We start from the raw sequence: 21,211 nt of genomic DNA on the forward strand, positions 1-21,211 counted from the left end.
AGAAGGTAGGAGATTTTGTTGGCATGGGGGAAAAGGGAAGATCTGAAATCCTTGGTTACAAAGGCTCTCCTTTGGTATCCTGTCTGCCTTTCACGAGGAGGCGTGAAGGAGCTGAATACTAAGGGCATGCTGAGAAAGATCTACCTGGTGTTATGAGTTATTTGACTGACCGTAGCACTTGAATTGTACCCATGTGGATACATAGTATGTGAGAATTAGGAGATGTTAGGGAGAATCAGAGAGGAAGTTTGGAGCTATCTTTTACAATGTTGATTTGATGAAGTTGAAGTTTTCTGTTTAAACACATTGAAAGAGATATTATTTGTTTCATATGTGCCCTGTCAAAAGGGGTATGTCAGAGCAAAGTGGAACCATCTAGAGGAAGGGGAGATTTCACCCTACATTGAGAGCTGCCAAGCCTGCTCAGAAGTGAAATCCTTTCAGAGCACGAAGTGGCATGGGCAGGAGAGTGAGAGTGAGGGTGAGGGTGCAGCAAGCAGGGAGACTGGAGCACCTGGAGACTGAGAAACTGTTGAGAAATACAAGGAACAGATACAGGGTTGGCCATAGAGGTGACAGTATTTTCCTGGGGACCCAGTGGAGGCTATCTAGAATTTGTTGCAATTCTAGCAAGTTCACTGAGTAGCAAACTAAAGGCAATTGTGGGAACAGTGTCTGCTTACAAGGGCACAGTGGGCAGAGGAGATCTGTTTGATTTTTATTTCTTCTTACTTAGTCATTTTGAGTTTTCTTTATTTAAAAGCCAATTAATCTAGTTTATTATATAGTAAAAACCCCTGCTTTTTTGTTTAAAAGCTTTATTGGCTTTTTGGAGAACTCACAAGAAAAAAGATCTAGGCGGTTCAATTTCAATAATATGTCTGACTCAGATTCTCATGCCATCCATCTTAAATCCATTTTCTTTCTTTAATCACTTGCACGCCCTGGTCACAGTTCCCAGGCTTGGTTTGCTTGTACAGTAGCTTGCAATTTGCTCTTTTTAGATACCTGTATGTCTGATAGACAAGGCAAATTACATTTCTGTTGTGACTCAAGCACAGGTGGCTGTATCCAAAAGGACACTCGTGTTCTCGCTATGTTTTAACCAGCTTGAGAAGTTTACTGTCAGTGAACTAAAGTCTGAGACTGTATGAGGATGGAGAAAATGCATTACTCTCTTTTTGTCACACTAATGCTCCTCAATCTGTTGCTTAGCAGATCAATTTTCATATGTTTCCTAAATATGTGGAATCGAATTACTTATGATCATTGCATAATTAATGTAACTTGAAATTTTGGGAACATATGACAGACATATATCCACCCACACCCTCCAACCAAGCTATTACTTTGAAAGTAGTTTGGTGTTTACATGGCTAGAGACATGACTTTAACAGCTTGGTTCTGCAGAGAAAATATCATTAGAAAACAAATGATCATAAAGGAAAGTTGCATATTTTTCATGTACATAGCAATGTATTTGAAGGTACAAATGTATCCAAATGTCTACACATATATGTACACTTTATGGATATAAATGTGTGTATTCATGAAAATTCCTGTTTGCATGGATGTAGCTATTTTACAAATAACTCTCAGCTGATTAATATTTAAAATTAGCATTTAACGTTAACATAATACATTGAATTGTAAAAAGTACATCTGTTCTAGAATACATATTTTTATTGCCAACTGCCTCTTTATAAGAGTCTTCCCCTCAAATTCCTACCTTACCCTCTCCTTGCCCTCCACTCTCCCCATGTTTTAAGCATCATTTGCTGATGAAATACCCACTTGGTGTTAACAAGTGGAGTAAAATAATATGTTGATGGCTTGAATTCCTGTTGGTATTCTGATGATCCGAGTAGAGAGAGTGATGTGCTGTCACTCTTGCCATAACTGTCCAAGGTTGAGAATTTTATTACATCTTTCAAAATATCTTTTTACTTTCATCTTAAAATGAAAACAAGTTGAATAAAATCCAGTTTACATTTGGGCTGGGCTGCATACTCACTTATGTATATAAAATTAAGCTTGGTTTCCTAAGGAGTTTTATCTGTTAATACAATTTTTGTTCCTGCTTTATGACAATTATCATATATGGATTTTTTCTTTCTTTCTTTCTTTTTTTTTTTTTTACTGCCAAAGTTTGAAGTGAGAGCATTAAGTTAAATTAATTTGACTTTGGTTGGCAAACGGTAATAGTAGTACTTTAACAGCTGTTTGCTTTCCTGAATTGTCCTTGGTGCTGAAATTGCTTTTGTATCTAAACAGCAAAATGTGTTTATAGGGCTACAGAATATGGAGATAAATTTAGCCTGTCAAACAGATATTATTGGGGCTTTTTTGTGCTGTGTTTCTGGGAGTGGATCCTGGCTACAGTGCTTTAATTCCAAGTTGTGTGTGCCTTTGGACATCTTACAGGACTGTTAGTGGAGCTTTTCTGTTTGATTTATGACCTTGCATGTATGGACTTCTGATCAGATTTTATTCTCATTTAGTGCAAGAGGGGCTAATTATGAAAGTGACAAAGACTCTTTCATTGTGCTAAAGCTTTTTGAATGACAAAAAAGAGAGCTTTAAATGAAAATGAACTTTAACAAGGCATTTTCACATTGAAGTGATACACACTCTACCACTGATAGAGTAATTCATTTTCAACCCTTTCTGATTCTATAAACACATTGTCTCACAAGATCAGTAATTTTTTACCTCTCAGGCTAATGAAGAGTGGATGGTAGACCAATGAATTCTCTTTTTGCAGAACTGTTTTGACATTCTTAATTTTTTCTTAAATATCAAAGAAAGGACAAAGAGCTGTGATTTTATTGCATTAATATTAATAATCATTTATCTGCCAGAGAAACATTTAAATATCACTTGACATTTGCAGAGAAAGATTAATGTTTAATTTACTACAAACATAGAAATACTTTGAAATAAAAGAAAACGCTTCTGGATTTGGCAAAATGAAAAAAAAAACCCCAACAAAATTAACACAGACATTCAGATATAATAAAATATTCTAACCATAGCAGAAGACAAAAACATGTTGGTGCCATCTAAAATGTCAATATTTAAATTATCACTTCTGATTGAAAAAATAACACTAACTAGATAGTTTTTTAAGGTCTAATTTAAGCTTTAACTAAACAAAGATAGATGAGGGTAAGCAGTTTTCTGTTACATCCATGTCGGTACAGTTAAGAAGGCCTGCTATTAATTCTATCAGTATTATGAAAACAAAACAATGTAATGTAGTTCCTTGGTACTACATAATTATATATAGTACCTTGGAGTGAAACTAGGATATAAACAGTATTGGCATTTCATAATTATTGGTAAGACTGAAAGTCAAGGAGGGCTTCCAGAACAGGCTGGTGACTGGAGGAAAAGAAAAGCACAGGAGTGAGAAAATCATATAAATAAAAATACAGGAACAAGTTCCATTACCTACTGGTCTGGGTTTGTGTGGCGGGGTTTTGGTAGCGGGGCAGGGGCTGCAGGGGTGGCTCCTGTAAGAAGCTGCTAGAAGCTTCCCCAGCTCCAAGTCGGACCTGCCTCTGGCCAAGGCCGAGCCCACCACTGATGGTGGTAGCGCCTCTGGGATAACGTATTTAAGAAGAGGAACCGGCAGCGAGGAGTGGGATTGGAATGTGAGAGGAACCCCTCTGCAGATACTGAGGTCAGTGAAGGAGGAGGGGGAGGAGGTGTGCCGGAGGACATTGATGCCCCCGCAGCCCGTGGTGAGACGGCAGGGTGTTCCCCCCCAGCCCATGGAGGGGAGCGGGGGAGCAGATGCCCACCTGCAGCCCCGGGAGAGAGGAGCCCACGCCGGAGCAGGGGGATGGCCCCGAAGATGGCCGTGACTCCATGGGAAAGGCCACGCTGGAGCAGTCTGTGACTGAAGATCGGCCTGTGGAAAGGACCCATGCCGGAGAAGTTTGTGAAGGACTGCAGCCCATGGGAAGGACTCACTTTGGGGAAGTTTGTGAAGGACTGTCTCCCCTGGGAGGGACCCCATGCTGGAGCAGGGGAAGAGTGAGGAGTCCTCCCCCTGAGGAGGAAGGAGCAGCAGAGACAACGTGTGACGAACTGACCCCAACGCCCATTCCCTGTTCCCCTGAGCCGCCGGGGGAAGGAGGGAGAGAAAAGCGGGAGTGGAGTTGAGCCAGGAAGGAGGGAGGGATGGGGGGAAGGTGTTTTAAGATCTGATTTTACTTCTCATTATCCTTGTTTTGATTTGATTTGTAGTAAATTAAATTGATTTTGTTTTTTCCCCAAGTTGAGTCTGTCTTTTGCCCATGACCATAAGTGGTGAGTGATCCCTCCCTGTCCTTGTCTCGACCCATGAATGTTTCTTTATATTTTCTCCTCACCCCACCAGGGCCTGTGGGAAGGAGTGAGTGAGTGGTACATGGTGCTTTGTTACCAGCTGGGCTTAAATCACGACACCTACAGAAGGATCAAAATGCAGTATAATAAAGAGAAAAGTACAGAAATCACCTTGTTCTACAAAAGCACGTCAGACTAGGAACTACAGCAGAGGAGTAGGTGAACAGTGAAGTTGTGTATCAGTCTAATCTGATGAAATGGCTAAAAATGTACTCAGGCTGCATGAAAGTCTATCTGTAAATTTTATCATGGAGATTATATTACAAGATTTCACTTCTAGGCAATGAGATAATGGGATTAATGTATTGAATGAGAATAACATTTCTAGCCCCCAAACTGTTTTTGTGACTAGATGGATAATGGCGTAGAGAACCAAATTCAGTTTCATAATAAACTAAAATAAGACTGTTCAGATCCAGTATTTGTGCTGAAAGTCTATCCTTACAGTAGACGATTGTTCAAGGAAATTTTCATATAAGATACAGAAGGAAAGTTTTAGCTATAAAATCAGTAATTTCTTAGTTAGAGAAGGTTCTTCTTCAGGATCCACCTCAAAAAGCAAGATTCTTTTATAAGACAGTACCTGGAGCCTTTCCATTAATACTCTTCTTTTTCTTTTTAATAAAAAAAAAAAAGCAAATTTATTTACAGCTCTGGTGACTTTGGAGAGGTCCTTGAGAATATAATTTAACTATAGGTCTCCAGACTGATTGAGGTTTCCATCAATTAATTTTCCTCAAGTGGCAGTTTCTAATTATACTGTGGAAGGATTCCCCTAGAAAAATGGTGGTTCTGTGTATCAGGCACCAAACTAGCTCCAATGCAGAATTACAGCATTACTGTACAGTTGTAAATCAACAGAAATGTCCTCACTTGTAGGAGGAAAGAACTGTTTTGCCTTTTGCATTACAAGAAATCATAGGGTCTTTGCAAAATGATGACTATATTGAGTAGGAAACGTTACATAAGTGGGGCTAAAGCAATGTACTTAAGAATAAAGAATATGCAGCTTTTAACATTTTTAACTATTTGTAATGTGTTGCTTGCACACCTGTGATGTCTAGGCAGCAGGTAAATATGAGAATGTTTTACAATAGAGTCTACAGGTAGCAACAGATTTCAATGCTGTACATTGAGCATCAGGCCCTAACACAGTAAGTATTTAGAGATGCATTTCTCCCTGCTACACACCAATAATGGTACATCCCACTGTGGTACCGTAGTTCATATTCCCTGATCTGCCCTGGTGGTTGCTTCCGTGGTTAAGGCTGCAGACGTTGTTATAATTTATTTATTAACTTATTAATTATTTATTTAGGATAGCACCCATTATATGCTAAGTCACTTCCAAACAGACATTTCCCCAAATGCTTTTCCTTTAAGAGCTTTGCTTTGAAAGATGTGATACATACACAGTTGTGAGATACCGATTTTGATAGCATATACTTTGTTAAAGAAGCTGAGTTCCGTGACACTAATACAAACCCTCTTTGTATTCTGATTTTCCTTTAACAAAGGTTCACTGCCATGGATAAATAACTGCCCATCTGTCATTGGAGGTCTTTGGGGAATTGATAAAGAGGGAGCAGTGAAATCAGTAGTCTACTGTTTTTCTGGGGATTTGGTGGTTTTGGTGTAGTGGGTGTGCAATGGCCATCTTAGGGCGTGGGCCTCTGATTTTTAAGGATTCTTGACACTCCCTGCTAAGTTGATGCATTGCTGCTTTACTGCTGCCAGTTTCTGTAGTTACGTGATTTTGTAACTTTATTTGGAGAGTTTGTGCTGCAGTCTTGGGCTCTGCTGATACTTTTGTAATTCATATAAATCTCACAGATGCGGGAGAAGAAGTCAAGAGACTGACTCCATTTTATCCATCCTTTACAATTTCCTTACACAGTGAACATTGACATTTTATTCTTTACAGCTCCAGTTTTTTAGGTCCTTTAACTGAAAGCATCACTATTTATTGATAAGGGCAATGGTGAAATAAGGCTTTTTGGCTGCAAGTGATTAAATATCAATCTCATTTGATAAAAACTATTGAATTCCTTCAACAAAATTTTATTATATAATTTCTTTATACATATGTAAGCCTGCTGTTTACCCAATGATACTTGTAGTATATTGGGATATCTGTTGCTTGTATATTGTGCTGTTCTGCTCATGGTGGTTTTTGAGCAATGATGATCACTAAATCTTCAGGATTACTTGTTGCTCTAAACTGGGATCACCATTAAGACTACTCCTCTTAATGAACATAAAGAGACAGAAAATATTGAAGTTCTAGTTGCTGTCTTTCTGAACAGTATTGTTTAATCTTCTGGATTATCTTTAAAGGAAAGTTGCAAATGATGTAAGTAGGTGGCCTTTGCGATTAACACATGCTAGAACTTTAAAATTATTTGTATTGTGAAATCTGTAATAGTATCCTAATTGCAGGAGGAGCCTCAAAAATACTGCTCAATAAATTCTAATCCCTGTATTCTCCCTTCCCCCTCGCCCAGACATCATTCAAACACTGGTGACCAAGAGAAGTATTTTCTTCTGAAAGGAAGAACTCATCCTAAAACTATCCATTGGTGGCACTGTCCAGACAACTGAAATATGAGTATCTTTTTGTAACTGTTTTTAGTAAAAGAAAATAAATCACAGCATCGTCCCCACCAACTTTCTTGTCTTTTATATTCAGATAATAAAACAAATTTAAGCTGGTTTATGCCTCTTTCCTTTTTCAATCAGTCCTTCTTTCTTAAAGGTTTCCAATTTTCTTAATTTTCTGTGTGGAAGACAATTCTTTGGCTTGCTTAAAAATGGCCTTGTACATTTTTCACTTCATTCAGAGGCTAGTCCCACAACTTTCTTTTAATCTAATGATTCGGATTAGCTGCTGTGGGTGATAAATTCTGCCACCTACTCTAATTCAGATAAAAGTTTTAATTTATAAAACTCCTGTGGGTGTTTTAGTGTAGGCCACACTGTTCATTAATATTTCTGCAATTTAACTCAATACAAAGGAAGTATAGGCCTATTCATTATACTTGTTTGGGACCACTGAGAAACAGTAACTGTGATCCCAGATACCCCTAGGAAATGGGTCTAGTGCACCTTACTTACATCACGTGTGAGGAAAAATATTGGAAAGAGTGTAACTCAGACTGTGATCCTGAAAAGGTGTGGAGAATCAGATTGTGCTGTCATTGTTATGAATTAGAAGCAACACCATTAAAATCAATATTGTTGCACCAAAAGAAATAGGACAGTTGGAAAGGATAAGAACATTTATAAGTTTTGGGTTCACTGGTCTTCTCCATATTGTTGCTGAATCATTTGGTCGTGAAACAAACAAACAAACAAATGGAGACCTATAACTTTTATATACCCAAAAGGTCAATAAAATTTATTTTAATGCTATATTCATAGATAAACAAGAAAAGTATAAAAGCTAGAATTTTCACGTTATCAGTCATAGTTAGATTTTATCACATTGTCTAATTACAATAAAAGCTCAATCAGAATAGTTCAGCCTCTGTAAGTTATGCATTAATATGTACATCTCAGTTTACCCTTACCAGTGATGGAAGCTGGCCTTTTACCAATTGCTGCTAAGAGCTAAGACAGTCATTGTTCCCGTACATTCTTTTTCACAAAAGCTACTGATTTACTGTCCTTTCGATGTCACTATTGATAAAAACTTAAAACATATTGGAAACACAGCAATTTCAACTTGCTTAATTGAGGAGAGAGGATAGAAAAGAGACTACAAATGAGAGCCTGTCCAGCTTCACAAACCATGTGCTTTTGAAATGCTTTGCCTATTTGACAGTCTTGAATTTGTCAAAGGCGATTTGGATTTTGACTGAAAGCTGAGTCATGAACATTGCTGTTGTTTTAAGTGAAACATCAGGTTCTTAAAAGAATACTATGTTGTTGAAGAGTATTGAGTTTTTTTCCAAAATGTTGATTTCACTGTAGCAGCGTAGATACTACTTTGTATTGCAGAGCTTAATATGTGCAATTTTAATAATTTAAAGTATACTTTAATTTACAAGGTGTTGTTTATGTGTTTTTGATTGTATTGTCTTTTCATTCAAATCACGTGCTTTGCAGTTTCAAGAATCTTGATTTGTCATATGCTTTGGGCAGGAGTCCACGAGATGATGCAAAAACAGTCACAGGTTTTCAGAGATCATCACTATTTTGTTAGATTTTTTCCTATTTAAAAATCAAATGCTATTTAGAAGTTGTTTAGGACTTCTCACCAAACTATTTTTTATAAATTCTTTTCACAGACAGAGACTGTAAAACCAGTGGGAATTTACAACTGATATTCTTAGATGCACTTCTTTCCGAAGTTATCTAATCTTTCACTCGAGAAGGTTTTACAGATCTCGGTCCCTGTAGTTCCTGTTCCATTCAGAATGTATCAATAAAATTTCTTTGCATTATCATCTCAATGTGTTTTGTGATCTTTAAGGATGAATTCCATTGAGGGTATTCCATATTCTACGTTTCACCTTATTTTGTGAAATATAGAGTTGCACGAAAATATAGATTAATACTGTTTGGCTATCTTGGACTCGATCCCAAGTTCAACTGGTGAAAATGATGTATATTCCAATCTGTTCCTTGGTTGTTTTTGTTTAAAGAATTTGTATAGATTGAAATGCAGCTGCAAGTGTATTAGTGATTTTCTATTGCTTACTTGTCAAGATTTTTATTGTGTGGATGAAAAATAGCATTTCAAAACCTGGCAGCATATTGACAAAAACAGAAGAGCACTTTGTGTAATTCTCTTTTGAAAAACTACCTCTTTTAGAGACAGAGATTGCCTCAGCTACTTCCATTCATATGTATCTTGATCAATAGATTTATTGATAGCTTTTAGCCAAGATTTAATTCTTTTTTCTCCTCAGTTCACCATGGTGCTCACTTTTCAGAATTAAGAAACTAGAATTAGGCTCCTATAAGCAAGGCATACAATATGCAAGTGCTCTAGGTGTAAAAGGAGGCATTTGACCTTTTGTTGCTAATCTGTGACAGGTGCAGGCTATTTTCTTCCAAATGGTGTTAATTTTCATGTGCAAATCCACCCCCTGAAACCTGCATTCTATATATCCACCACAGGGGAATTGGTGGTCATCATGAGTACTGTAATGGACAGCTGAGAGGGATAATCACTGATATTTCAGCACATTCATGCTTGCGACTCAGTCGTTTTTAGTGCACTTCTGTTTTCACTGCTTATTAGGGAGGCTGAAGTTAGTTATTCATTGCTGGACAAAAAAAGTGTCTGAGAAAGTTCATGTGCAGGGAACAGCACATTGTTACAAATTAGTTTCCTTTACCATTTCTGGCAAACTCATTACAAAGTAATCGCGCCCTGCGCTGAAGTGCACTTCCTCTGGGACCAATAACTGTAAATAAGCAGGGCTGCAAGCTGGCTGATAAGTTGTTGTTCTGAAGATAACGGTCCTTTTTAGCAGAGTGTTTGACCTTTTTCTTTATATTGCCTCAGGCTTGTCTAAGACCCTCAAGGTCTATTTTTCATCTTAAAATTCTCTGTAGGAAAGCACAATGTGTGGTTTAAGAAGATTTTAGGATTGCTTAACATATCTATATTTTCTTTTCTAGCATTTTTATGATAATTGTTAGAATGCTTAGTAAGTTTAGCTAGTGTTTTCTTAAGCAGGTTTTCTTTCTTTGTGTAAAGTACACTTTTTATTGATGTAGGAAGCAATATACGTTAATATTTTATGAGGTCTAAGTGTATGTTGCATGATTAATAAAATAGTAACATTGGGTTTTTTTCTGACTTTTAAAGAAACTTGAAACATGCTATTGACCCCTGTCACTATTCACATTTTGAGTGCGCTGCACTAAACATTACTCTGTAAAGCGATTTAAGCAAATATAGTTAAAAATTTCAGCTTGAATGATTAAAGAAAAGCATGTCTCTCTTTTTCTCAGTATGTTAAGAGTATTGAACAGAACTGCAACTGAAAATTGAGCATGTCTTAAAAACAAACCCCAAGGCTAAGTGCAAGTCAGTTTGTAGACATTTGGGAATTTGATTTGTTCACATCTTCCCATCAGTTTAAAAAGATCTGTGCCAGTATATCTGTAAAGTAAAATAATAATAGACATCCCCCCCACTAATTTCAGAGTGCATAGGAGAAAAAAATCCATAATGTTTTGTAAAGTGCTAGCTAGTGTAATAAATTGTTTATTTTACTTTTAAGATATAGTCAGAAAGCCGTTTGACAACCAGACATGCACCCAAACTGTAAAGAAAAAATTAAACAAGAAAAGTTTTAGAATGCCAATAAGTTCCGATCTTACTGCTCGTAATGTTGTTGGGCTTTTTTCCCTTGCAGATCACATTACTCGATCAGCTCATTAATTTTATAGATACCTTAAATAACATTAGTAATATCTTATGTTTTATAATGTTAACCCCCAAATACAATGCAAATCACAAACAATGGAGTGATAATGCTTTAAAAAATGTTGTATAATTTCATAGATCCAACTTCTGTATTTACTGGATGGAGTGGTGATGATTTCATGCGGCTGTGAACCCAAAGTAAAGTAAAGAAAAGCTGATGTTTTAGTAATGTGAGACTTTTATCTTTGATTTTAAAAGAATGTACTTAACCAATATAGTTATGAACAGACTCCCTTACTGATATCACAAATTACTAGACTAGCGATGTACACAGAATAAAAACCATGCATGCGAAATGTCTTACAGTAGTTGTATCAAGACTGAAAACTACTGGTAGGTACATTACACAAAATTGGTGCCATCTAGCTCTGTCTTAAATATATCATCATTTCTGCACAGAAACTGTCCACCTCAGGTACTGCAAAGCAGAGTGTATGTATTACATAATTGCACAGAGATCCCTTTGGCATAGGAGGAACTTACGGTCTAACTATTCATTAACCAGTTTTCTCTCTTGCTATACATTTAACAAAAAAAGAAAAGAGAAATTTTAAGGAAGCTTATAGAACTATTAAAAAATAAAAGCAGTTTAGAAGTTGTTTGCACTTAAGAAAAAAATGTTTATTTTCAGTGTTAAAATATTAAAATGGTATAATGGCTAAATGGAATAGCATAATCAATGTTTAATTCCTGTTTCATAATTCTAATGCATTTCACTGTGTTACCTGTGATATAAGAATATAATTTTCACACATTAGAATAAATCTATTTCCCATGATTATAGCAGTGTGAAGGCAGTATGTAAAATTGTTAACTTTGTGAGATTAACACTGGGAAGTTTATATCCTTTCCTGGACACCAAAAAATGTTTTTCAGTGGCACTATCAGTTTTCTACAAAGCATCTCTTAAAGCGAGGAAGTGTTTTGTTCTTACAGTTCTAGGCTTCTTTGTACCAAAACTGCCATCTTGTTTAATGACATTGCTATGTGGGTTGAAATTAGGCTGACAGATTGTGAGCAAAGGCTGTGATATTACAAACAATAGTCTATTGAGCATGAGGAACTTGTTGAATTGGTTACCAAAGGCATTAGTGTTAGGTCCAGCCTATTTAGCATCTGGAAGACAGAAGAAATAGTGGGCTAATGAAATGTACAAATGATACTAAACTGCAAATGGCTGCAGGTGACTATGGCAGCTGACGTGTACTACGAAGGAGCCTAGTAAGAGGCAGTTCTGTAGGCAAAAAGTAATTAAGTGAGATACAATTTACAAAAGGAAAAAATACTGCATTAAGAGGGAGGTAAGTATTTAAATCAAGTATTACAGATAAAGAGAGAAAACAGTGTTGGGAGTCCCACGAATCATGCACACAAAGATTAAATTGTTAAAGGTTCTGCTGGATTTTAGATGGGTATATAGGTTTTCCAGAGCAGACTGGCTTGGGGTGGTTCCAGCATATGGACTCTTCACCATCAGTGATTTCACTGTCATTGGGATAATTCACCAGTGCTACTTTAGGGATGCTATGGACTCTGTAAAGTAGTTCTGAGTGGGCCATCTGACCCCCATACAGTTCAGATCAGGCTGATGTTGAAAAAGAAGCTGAAATGTGCAATAGGTCAGAAATCAAGGTCTCTTTTTGCTCTGTTTTTATTTATTCACTTAATAATATTTTAGTTTCCTATGCCTTGCAGTACAACTTTTTAATGATCTTTGAACTTAAAATATAAATTTAACTGCTTCTGTGTCCTTCTTTGGAAGTAATTCAATTAAAATTTGTACCTCTGGTCTGTGCTGCAGATAACTTAATCCATATCTGGAATTGTTGGGATCATTGGGAGGCATGTATACCTAGTAGTTTACAAGCTGGACCTAGCCTGCAGTCTGTGTTCATCCAGCCAGCTGCCTTGATCTTATAGAATCCGTCAGCATCACAGGCATGACTCAGGTTGAATTGACTCTGGGCACCCACACATGAAGCTTTGTCCAGAGAGAGCTTAAACTGTGACTTGTGAGGCAACTGGAATCCAACCTATGCTGTTGAACAGCTTGGACCACCTAAATTCTGAAAGACATGAGGAATATTATTTTTCCAGCAATGTCATATGTGCATGACATTTAATGAAAAATACAGTAAACCAAAATCTTTTAATTAAAGGTATTACAATGCAATAGCTTGGTTTTACCATTTTTATTTACTTTGGATAATAACCTGTAGGAAATAATAGTTTACATTAAGGTTCGAGTTCTGTTCTTGTGAATAATAGTGATGGGCTTGACCCCTGTGGCAGAAAGTGCACTTGGATATGTAGGGGACTTAACCGAGTCAGGCAGATGTGGTGGGTTGACCTTGGCCAGCTGCTAGATGCCCACCCAACTGCTCTCTCACTCGCCCTCCTCAACAGGACAGGGGGAGGAAATTAAGACGAAAAAGCTTGTGGGTCGAGATAAAGACAGGGAGATTGCTCACCAATTGCCATCACAGGCAAAACAGACTCGACTGGGGGAAAACTAATTTATTGCCAGTTAAAATTGGTCTGGAGAGTAAGAAACAAAGAGAAATTAAAACAACACCTTCCCTGTTTCCCAGGATCGAGTTCACTCCCCCCCAACGAGCAGCGCAGAGGGATGGGGGGGCTGCGGTCAGTCCATAGCAGGTCCTTTCTGCCCCTCCTCCCTCCTCACAGTTTCCCTGCTCCTGCCTGGGCCCTTCCCACGGGCCGCAGTTTGTGTCAGGAGAGTCTGCTCCAGAGTGGGTCCTCCATGGGCCACTGGTCCTTCTGGAAATATCCACTGGCTCCAGCCTCTCGCCACAGGACACAGGGGAGTCTCTGCCCCAGAGCCCGGAGCACCCCCTTCCCTCCTTCTCCTCTGACCCTAGTTCTCCTCAGACTCCCTCACGTCTCACTGCCTGTGTAGTGGTTTTGCCCTTTAAGTACATTTTCACTGAGGTGGCCTCCACCTTCGCTGAGGGGCTCTGCTGTGCCCTGGGTGGGGCTGTTGCGGAGCCGGCTGGAACCTGCTGGAACCTGCTGGAACCGGCCGGAACCGGCCGGAACCGGCTGCAGCTGGCATGGGGCAGCGCAGCCTCTCCTCAGAGAGCTCAGCTCTGGAGCCCCCACAGCCAGCACCTGGGCACAAAAACCCAATACAGCAGATGACATTATTTATATTGGCGAAGGTATTCTAGCTGTACAATATTGCTGTTTTTTTTCAAATATTTCATATGCCAAATGTATCCTTCAGGCAAGTGTTTAGGAACAGATTGTTAGCATGAAGCGGTTTTCTGCAGAGGGAATCAGTGAGGAGAATTTTCTTCTGAAAAGAAGAATGTGGGTAGGAAAGTAGATGATAACATTAAAAATAGGGAAGATTTAAAATGTTCAATTAGTAAAGCCAGAAACAACGTAGGGTAAGGAAGAAATCCTGCAAATATATTGATGAACAGCATTGCAAATGTTTTTTCCTGCTTCTTTTCCACCCCAGAACAACAGATCAGCCAAATTTTGCTACTTGTGCTCATACTGAGTAGCTTGTTACCAATGAACAGTCGTATTGACTGAAATGGGACTCGCTGAGGAGGGAATTGTTTAGCTCAGATAGCATTATATATAACTACTTGAACTCAACAGTATGTATCCAACCCAAAAATATGTATCTAAACCCCAAAATATGTCTGAAACCATAAAACCAGGTCATCTTACCATGCTTTTTTAAAAAAATAAGTATAATTTAGCCCATGAGCTAAAGCATGGCCCTGTCTTACAAGACCTGATGAGATGGGTTTTGGATTGGATCAGGAAAATGTGAAGTCTTATTTTTGTAGTGTATAAATGAAATGGACAGTCTAAACCCTGTCTTTAAAAATCTTGGCACACTTCAAAGGAAAAATGCCAATTTAGCAATTTAAAAACACTTAGCAAGTTTTCCTAGTGCTGAACTTCATTTCTATAGCCAGTGTGGTTGCTTGCTGAATAATGCCATAGGGGACAATGTAGCTCTGACTATATTTAAAAATATTATTCCATGAAATTCACCAGGAAAAAGCTGAGGTGAAATCTTACAGCCTTGTTTGTGTCTTTGGAAGGAGGTGATAATGGCTGCAAATGGTGAAGGAAAAGTATTAAGCTAGCTTTTGAATCACAAAGGAGATGAAGGCTGGCCCATCTGTGGGGAGAGAGGGACCTCAGAGCACCAGCCAGAGGGTCCAGGTGGAAATCTGGGGACTCTTTAGTCTTAGAGGTGCTTGAACATGAGCAGCAAATGGACAGAAAGAAATCCATACAGGTGCGGGCTAAAAGAGATGCAGAGACATAATCAGAAAAGTGGAAAATAAAAAAGGAAACAATTAAAAGGATGTTAGGAGACTTAACTGGAATACTTACATAAGAAAAGACAAAAAGTCAATTTGATTGAATAATAAAAATCCATGTTGTCTTCTTTTTGGTGTATTCATATGCATGTAGCTTACTGGTATGTATTTTATTTTGTGACTATGATCAAGTCTTTTAAAAATAATTCTGAATTGTTGTAAAGCTTATTATACTTATACATATTTTATCCAACAGAGGTAGAAGTTTAAAAAATTTTTCTCAGTGTAGTTCCTGGAAAGTTTATCAGTCATTCATTAAAACGCATTCTTTTTCATATGTTTTTCGTAGGTAACCTTGGACGGGTGGACCACATCACAGAGTTTGAGTATGACCTGTTCATTAGACCAGATACCTGTAACCCACGCTTTCGAGTTTGGTTCAACTTCACTGTTGAAAATGTAAAAGAAACACAGGTAAGTGATACTAGATTAGATAGTAAGGTAGCTTTAAAAATTGCTTACTCCAGAACATATTTTCTTAAACAAAAAAGATGACATCCAGGGTTTGTAACTAAAAATTTGCTGTAAAATGTGTCATCTTTGTTCTTTGAATTTTTATCAGTAAATACAGGTATCAGCATGACTGGATATCACCATGTTTTTCAGCTATCTAAGACAAGAAGTAATTACAAAGACAGTATAACATTTGCCACCTAACAGGAGTTTTATTAGTAACAGCTGCTATATATTTGTGTTAATGTATACAACCAAAATATATGTGTTAATATATGAAAAGGAAGTCCATCATAGCTGTTCAAATATTATCACTCAAGTCTTCATTTAATACATGTAGAACAATGAGGTAGCACTGCAAACAGACATTAGTGACTTGTAGTAGAGGAGGAGTTGCCTGCCACTGTGTCCCTTGCGAAAGAGGAGGTTTAAATGTGAAACAACTTGATAGGCAACTGTTTCACCTACTTTTAAATAATGTTTCTTTGCAGTAAAAATACCACATGAGAAAGAAACTTCCTTGCTCTATTTTTTCATGTCACGTCTTAAACTAAGCCCCCCCCAAAGTTATGTACTAACTTTCACACTGACAAATCAAAAAAGATTTAATTCCACTTTTCACGTGTACCTTGCATTTTATTCTGGTGTTCTGTCTTAGTTTATCATAATCAGGCTGTCATTTTCACTTAATGGAAAGAAAACATATTTAGTAAGAGAAAAAACTGCAGAGGCTTGATATTTGTATTCCTACGAGACTAATATCTTAATATCCACCACTGTACCAGTCCTGTTACAACTAGAAATCATGAAATTGTTTATCTGTCTTCCTGGAGCCTGATACTTTATCAGACAGACCCTTTCCCCTGCTGTGCCTTACTCAACTATGATCAAATTATATAGTCATGAGATGAATGGGAATCTGTCTCAAGGAGGCAAAGAGATCTGGTAGAAAGATACAATATATATCTAGTGCTTACAGGATATTTGTTTTCATGGTTGTCTACATGAAAGAAAATGGTTTCACTACTAAGTTTGACTTGTGAGGTCTGTTTTTATAATGTGTGTTCCTCTAATCTTTTTTTCATCTCTCCAATTTCCGTTAAAATGAGACCTGCATGAACATAATCTGGTCTGGAACCTTTTTTAGGTCTTTGTACTAGCGGACATGGGCAGTATTAGTCATTGCATCTCAGCTATATTAAATGGATGTTAGAAATTGCTACATCAAACATACTGTGTAATCTGGTTCGTGAATTTTGATTATTTTCTTTTATGTTTTACTAGAAAATAATAACAAGGAAACACAGTATTGCTTAAAAATATTCCATTAATACACAAGTAACTTTGATCACTTTATGTGTAAAAGTAGATACTTTAATAATTCTATATAAATAATTACCTGGATAATATTATATTTATTTTTGATGTATCATATAGGTGATATGAGAGAAAGGCAGCTCTATGCATTTATATATCCTAGGTCTGGTTTCAGCCATTCAGATGAGCACTCAAAAGGAGTAGTTACTTTTATTAATTTTATATGTTGTCTATATTAAATTTCTTCTCATTGTTCCTCTTCCTTCAACTTCAAATTCTTAAACAACTTTGTTTACTTAGATTTGAAAATATCTTGAAGATTTTCTTCTCATTATAAGGATATCTCCAGTTTTGCTTGACATTTCACACTAAAGCCTTTACTCATAAAGAAATCTATTTCAATAGTATCATGAGAAAACAAGAAACCTCCTTTCATTACCTGAATTAGCAGTCATCCATTCTGTTTTTCTCCTGTTGCATCAGACCAATCATTGACACCCAAAAGGTTAAAACATTGACACCCAAATAGATAAAAAAGTGAATGAAAAAGACACAGTGTAGAAACAACAGCCGTACAAATACTAGGAACACATAATTGTGCTGTATGTATTTCTGATTTAGGTGTCAGTTTAACTACTGGCTAGTAGTGCAGTTTTTATATGTTTAGTGCAGTATTTTGTGTTATTAATCTAGTGATAAAAGAAAAGAAACACCTATTAGACATTCCTGCCAATCTCACTGTCCATGCATTATTGTTCTGTAGAGAACAGGTTTTTTACATTCCAGTTTCAATTTTCTTAAGCCATGGAGCTTCCAATTCCTATGTCTCAAAACTGTTCTATAGACTCATCTGGCTTACAGTGTTGCTTGATTTTTAGCCTAAAGCTTTCCTTTATTTAATCCCACTATTCCCAGTTGCAATTCTGCTTAGTAATAGCTCCTCTTGGTACAAATAAATCCTCATCATCCTTGGCTAACATTTATATTTCTGTAAATTATAACATTCCTCATCATTTGTGTCTCAACCTAGCTATCATGTTTGGTTCTTTCAGCCCTATATCCAATAGAGCACTTTACCTTTAAGTGTTTAAGTATTTTTCCGCTTTGGGGCCTCTGGACTTTCATCATAAGCGAATCTTTCCAGCCCTTTGATAATTAGCCTCGTTTCCCAGGGAAACAAAGCTTATGTGATCACACTGTCTACTTGCTAGGTTTTTGTGTGGCTGCTGATCTTTCTCCTCTCCTTTCTCCCTCAATAGCTTCTTAACTCTTGGCCAGTTTCAACACCACTGGACAGGAATTCCTGTAGGTTTCAGGAAAGCAGGCTGCCAGATGGGCAAGAGACCCATCTGTGTTCCCACTAGCAGAAAGGCTATAGTATGAGATAATTTCTTATTAAACATCAGAGAATCCACAGAGGAGATGCATGGGAGAAAGTACGAATTGGAATATGCGTTTTAAAGATACCAGACAATCCAGTGATGAAATCCAAATCCATAGCACTTAGTAGTTTTGCTTCTTGCAGAACTTCTTGTTTTTGTTATTATTATTTCTCTTCCAGTTCCTTCAATATTTTCTTTATAGTGTGGAACTGAAATTTAATGGACAATTCTGAGTACACGAACATCCCAACTTACAGAGAAGGGACTCTAGTCCCTTTGCTCTGTTACTGTCTCAGTACAGACAGCTGAAAATTGCAGCAGCCTATTGTTGCTGTATCACTATGGAAACTCATGCCTAATTTGTTGTTCACTATCATACATAAGTCTTTGTCAGAATGATTGCTTCCTTCCTCCTGTTACTTATATCTTAGGTTACTGTTGTGCTTCAGCAACAGGGGCAGGTAATAGAGCAAAGTTCTGTAGCATAGCAGTGAGAGCCCTAACCTTTTCAGAATTATTTTTCAGAATTTTATGATAAACTCTGTTTTTTTGATGTTCACTTCCCTATGTTACAGTAGAACCGGTAGACTTTTTTTTTTACTTGGAAGTTGGTAAATTAACTTCTTCCTCCTCATGACTTGGACTTCTACCTCAGACATTTTATGTTGTCAGTTTTATTTTATACTTTTTTAGCAGGGAAAAAAATCAAAATAAAAAGCTAATGGCTTATATTTCTGGGAAAAAAGAAGCATCATATAAAATACCTGTGAGATGTAAAATTTGGTCTTTTGGTCTCCTTATATGGTTTCTGATGTGCAAGTCAGTTGGTCTGATAAGATCTGAGCTGTAGATTTTTTTGTCATTTGTTCAGTGACTTCAATTAACACCAATATTGGAAAAAAACCAAAAAAACCCCTGATATGTTATATGTAAGGACTATAATCATGCAATGATTACACTTACAGTAACCATGAAAGGGGGAGTGAAGGAAATAGGATTTGCTGTGGAACACATGGTCTCATGGGCTAAACCTCCAATTTCTCTAATTATATATATGTCACAGGCTGCTGTCTATTTCTGGATAATGCTCTTTATTGGGTAGGGTTTCTTTCCTGTTAACTTCAGCCATGGTCCTTATAACACCATCTACAATTTTGCTAAATTCCTTCTCTGTGTAACTGGAAATTGGATGAAAAAATGTCATCTCCAAATTGCATTTCAAGTATTTTAAATAGACAGTGCTTCAGGTGCATGATTACTTCTGAGCTAGAATATCTTTAAAGGTGTTAGTAGCAACAGTGATTCATTTGAGATTTGGGGGGGGGGAGAAGTGTGTGTATGTGTGATAAATTATAAAAATATGCTAGTATACCAATATTGGAGGATTTTACAGGTGAAAAGAATGATTATTTCTCTTGGGGGCCATAGCCAGAAATTCTGCTCAAGTAGTTGACAGCCACTGTTCCAGATACTGTAGCCACACTAGAAAAAGATGATCTCTGTCCTGAAAAATTTACTTTTGAGAAATTTGAGAAGAGATAAAAGTTGAATAGGACAAAGTGATGAAAGGATTAAAAATATCTGTGAGGATTTTAATTACTCTAACAAGCAGCAACCATATTATACCAATAAGTAATGCACATCTAGGCCGCATGATATATTCTGTATGTGTATGTACCCTGAACAACTCTGCTGTCTGATGAATCATGTTCAGAATTGGTATTTTCACTGAGTTTAAAAAAAGAATTTCCAACAGAAGGGGTTTCCTAATAGTGCCAAATTTTGTTCTGTAAGTGTTGATAAACACATTTGGAGTTCTTCATCACAAAGGTACTAACAAAATATACCAAGAAGGATAGAGGAGAAGAATGGCTATTTGGCAGCTAGGATTTGATCATTACTTACTGTTAATAAATCAATCCAGATTGAGGTTAAAATCAAAGAATGAAATGTTATTTACTTCAAAGGCATTCTCTGTTACTTCAGTTGCAGTTGGACTGAGGCTAGGATTTTGACTCAAGATTTTGGGTTTTTTTTTGTTATGTATATGTATGGATCAGGAAAAAGGATAGCCTATTCTTCTTCAGAAATTTAAACAGAATGCCAAGGTAAGACAGATAATATCATAGCTGGACATTATTATGAATGCATGGAGCTTTCATTATAGAGTTTTCTTTTTTTTTGTTCTACACTGTTTTGTAAAATAAAAAAGGCTGTAAAATCTCTGTTGTCTTTAATTGATTAAATTTTCAGGAACTGTTTATTATTGGGATTGGATTTTATAGTTTGTTCAGGCCTCTTATTACTGTGCTAAAACAACCCGATGACCCTTAGTGGACAACTGCTTCTTTCTGATCTTATAGCCGTGATTGTTTAAAGATGTGAATGATATCTGTACAGGGAGGCATAATGTCTTTTACTATACCAATTGATACATTTTGGAGAAGCAGGGGAAAGAAAAGAAAAACAGGGATGATTTGAGGTACTCAACCTCTTTTTCTGGCCTAAGATCTCATCTTGTGCAGTTAATTCCTACAGAAGCTGCCTCCAAAGTAAGATGGAGTAAGGATGACATCAAAAGCAGTCTGAAGTTGGAAACAGGCTACCTTTTTACTTTCTTCTTCTTAAGCAGACATTCTTCATTCTACTGTCATTTGGTGATTTAAGTTACTGGTATCAAGATGCATTATAACATCTTATAGTCTTTCCAGTTTCTCCTTTTAGAAGACAGGTATTTTCTTTACTGTGCATTAAAGGCTGTATTGCATTTACCTAGCTTTGTAAAAAGCATGTATAAAAGTGCATATATTTTTATGAAGGAGCACAGTTCTAAAATTCTGAAGACT

At 37.0% G+C, this 21,211-nt stretch overlaps 1 protein-coding gene across 2 annotated transcripts in view; it reads left to right on the forward strand.

The window, feature by feature from the left end:
• LOC104314751 (AGBL carboxypeptidase 4) overlaps positions 1-21,211 on the forward strand; it is a 977,524-nt gene that overhangs the window by 35,574 nt on the left and 920,739 nt on the right. For both annotated transcript variants that reach the window (XM_069788781.1, XM_069788782.1), the window contains exon 3: positions 15,503-15,627. In XM_069788781.1, coding sequence (XP_069644882.1) covers positions 15,503-15,627 — 125 coding nt within the window. The remainder of the gene's footprint in view (positions 1-15,502; positions 15,628-21,211) is intronic.

This window comes from Haliaeetus albicilla, chromosome 8 (assembly GCF_947461875.1).
Source record: "Haliaeetus albicilla chromosome 8, bHalAlb1.1, whole genome shotgun sequence".
NCBI classification, from domain to species: Eukaryota; Metazoa; Chordata; class Aves; order Accipitriformes; family Accipitridae; genus Haliaeetus; species Haliaeetus albicilla.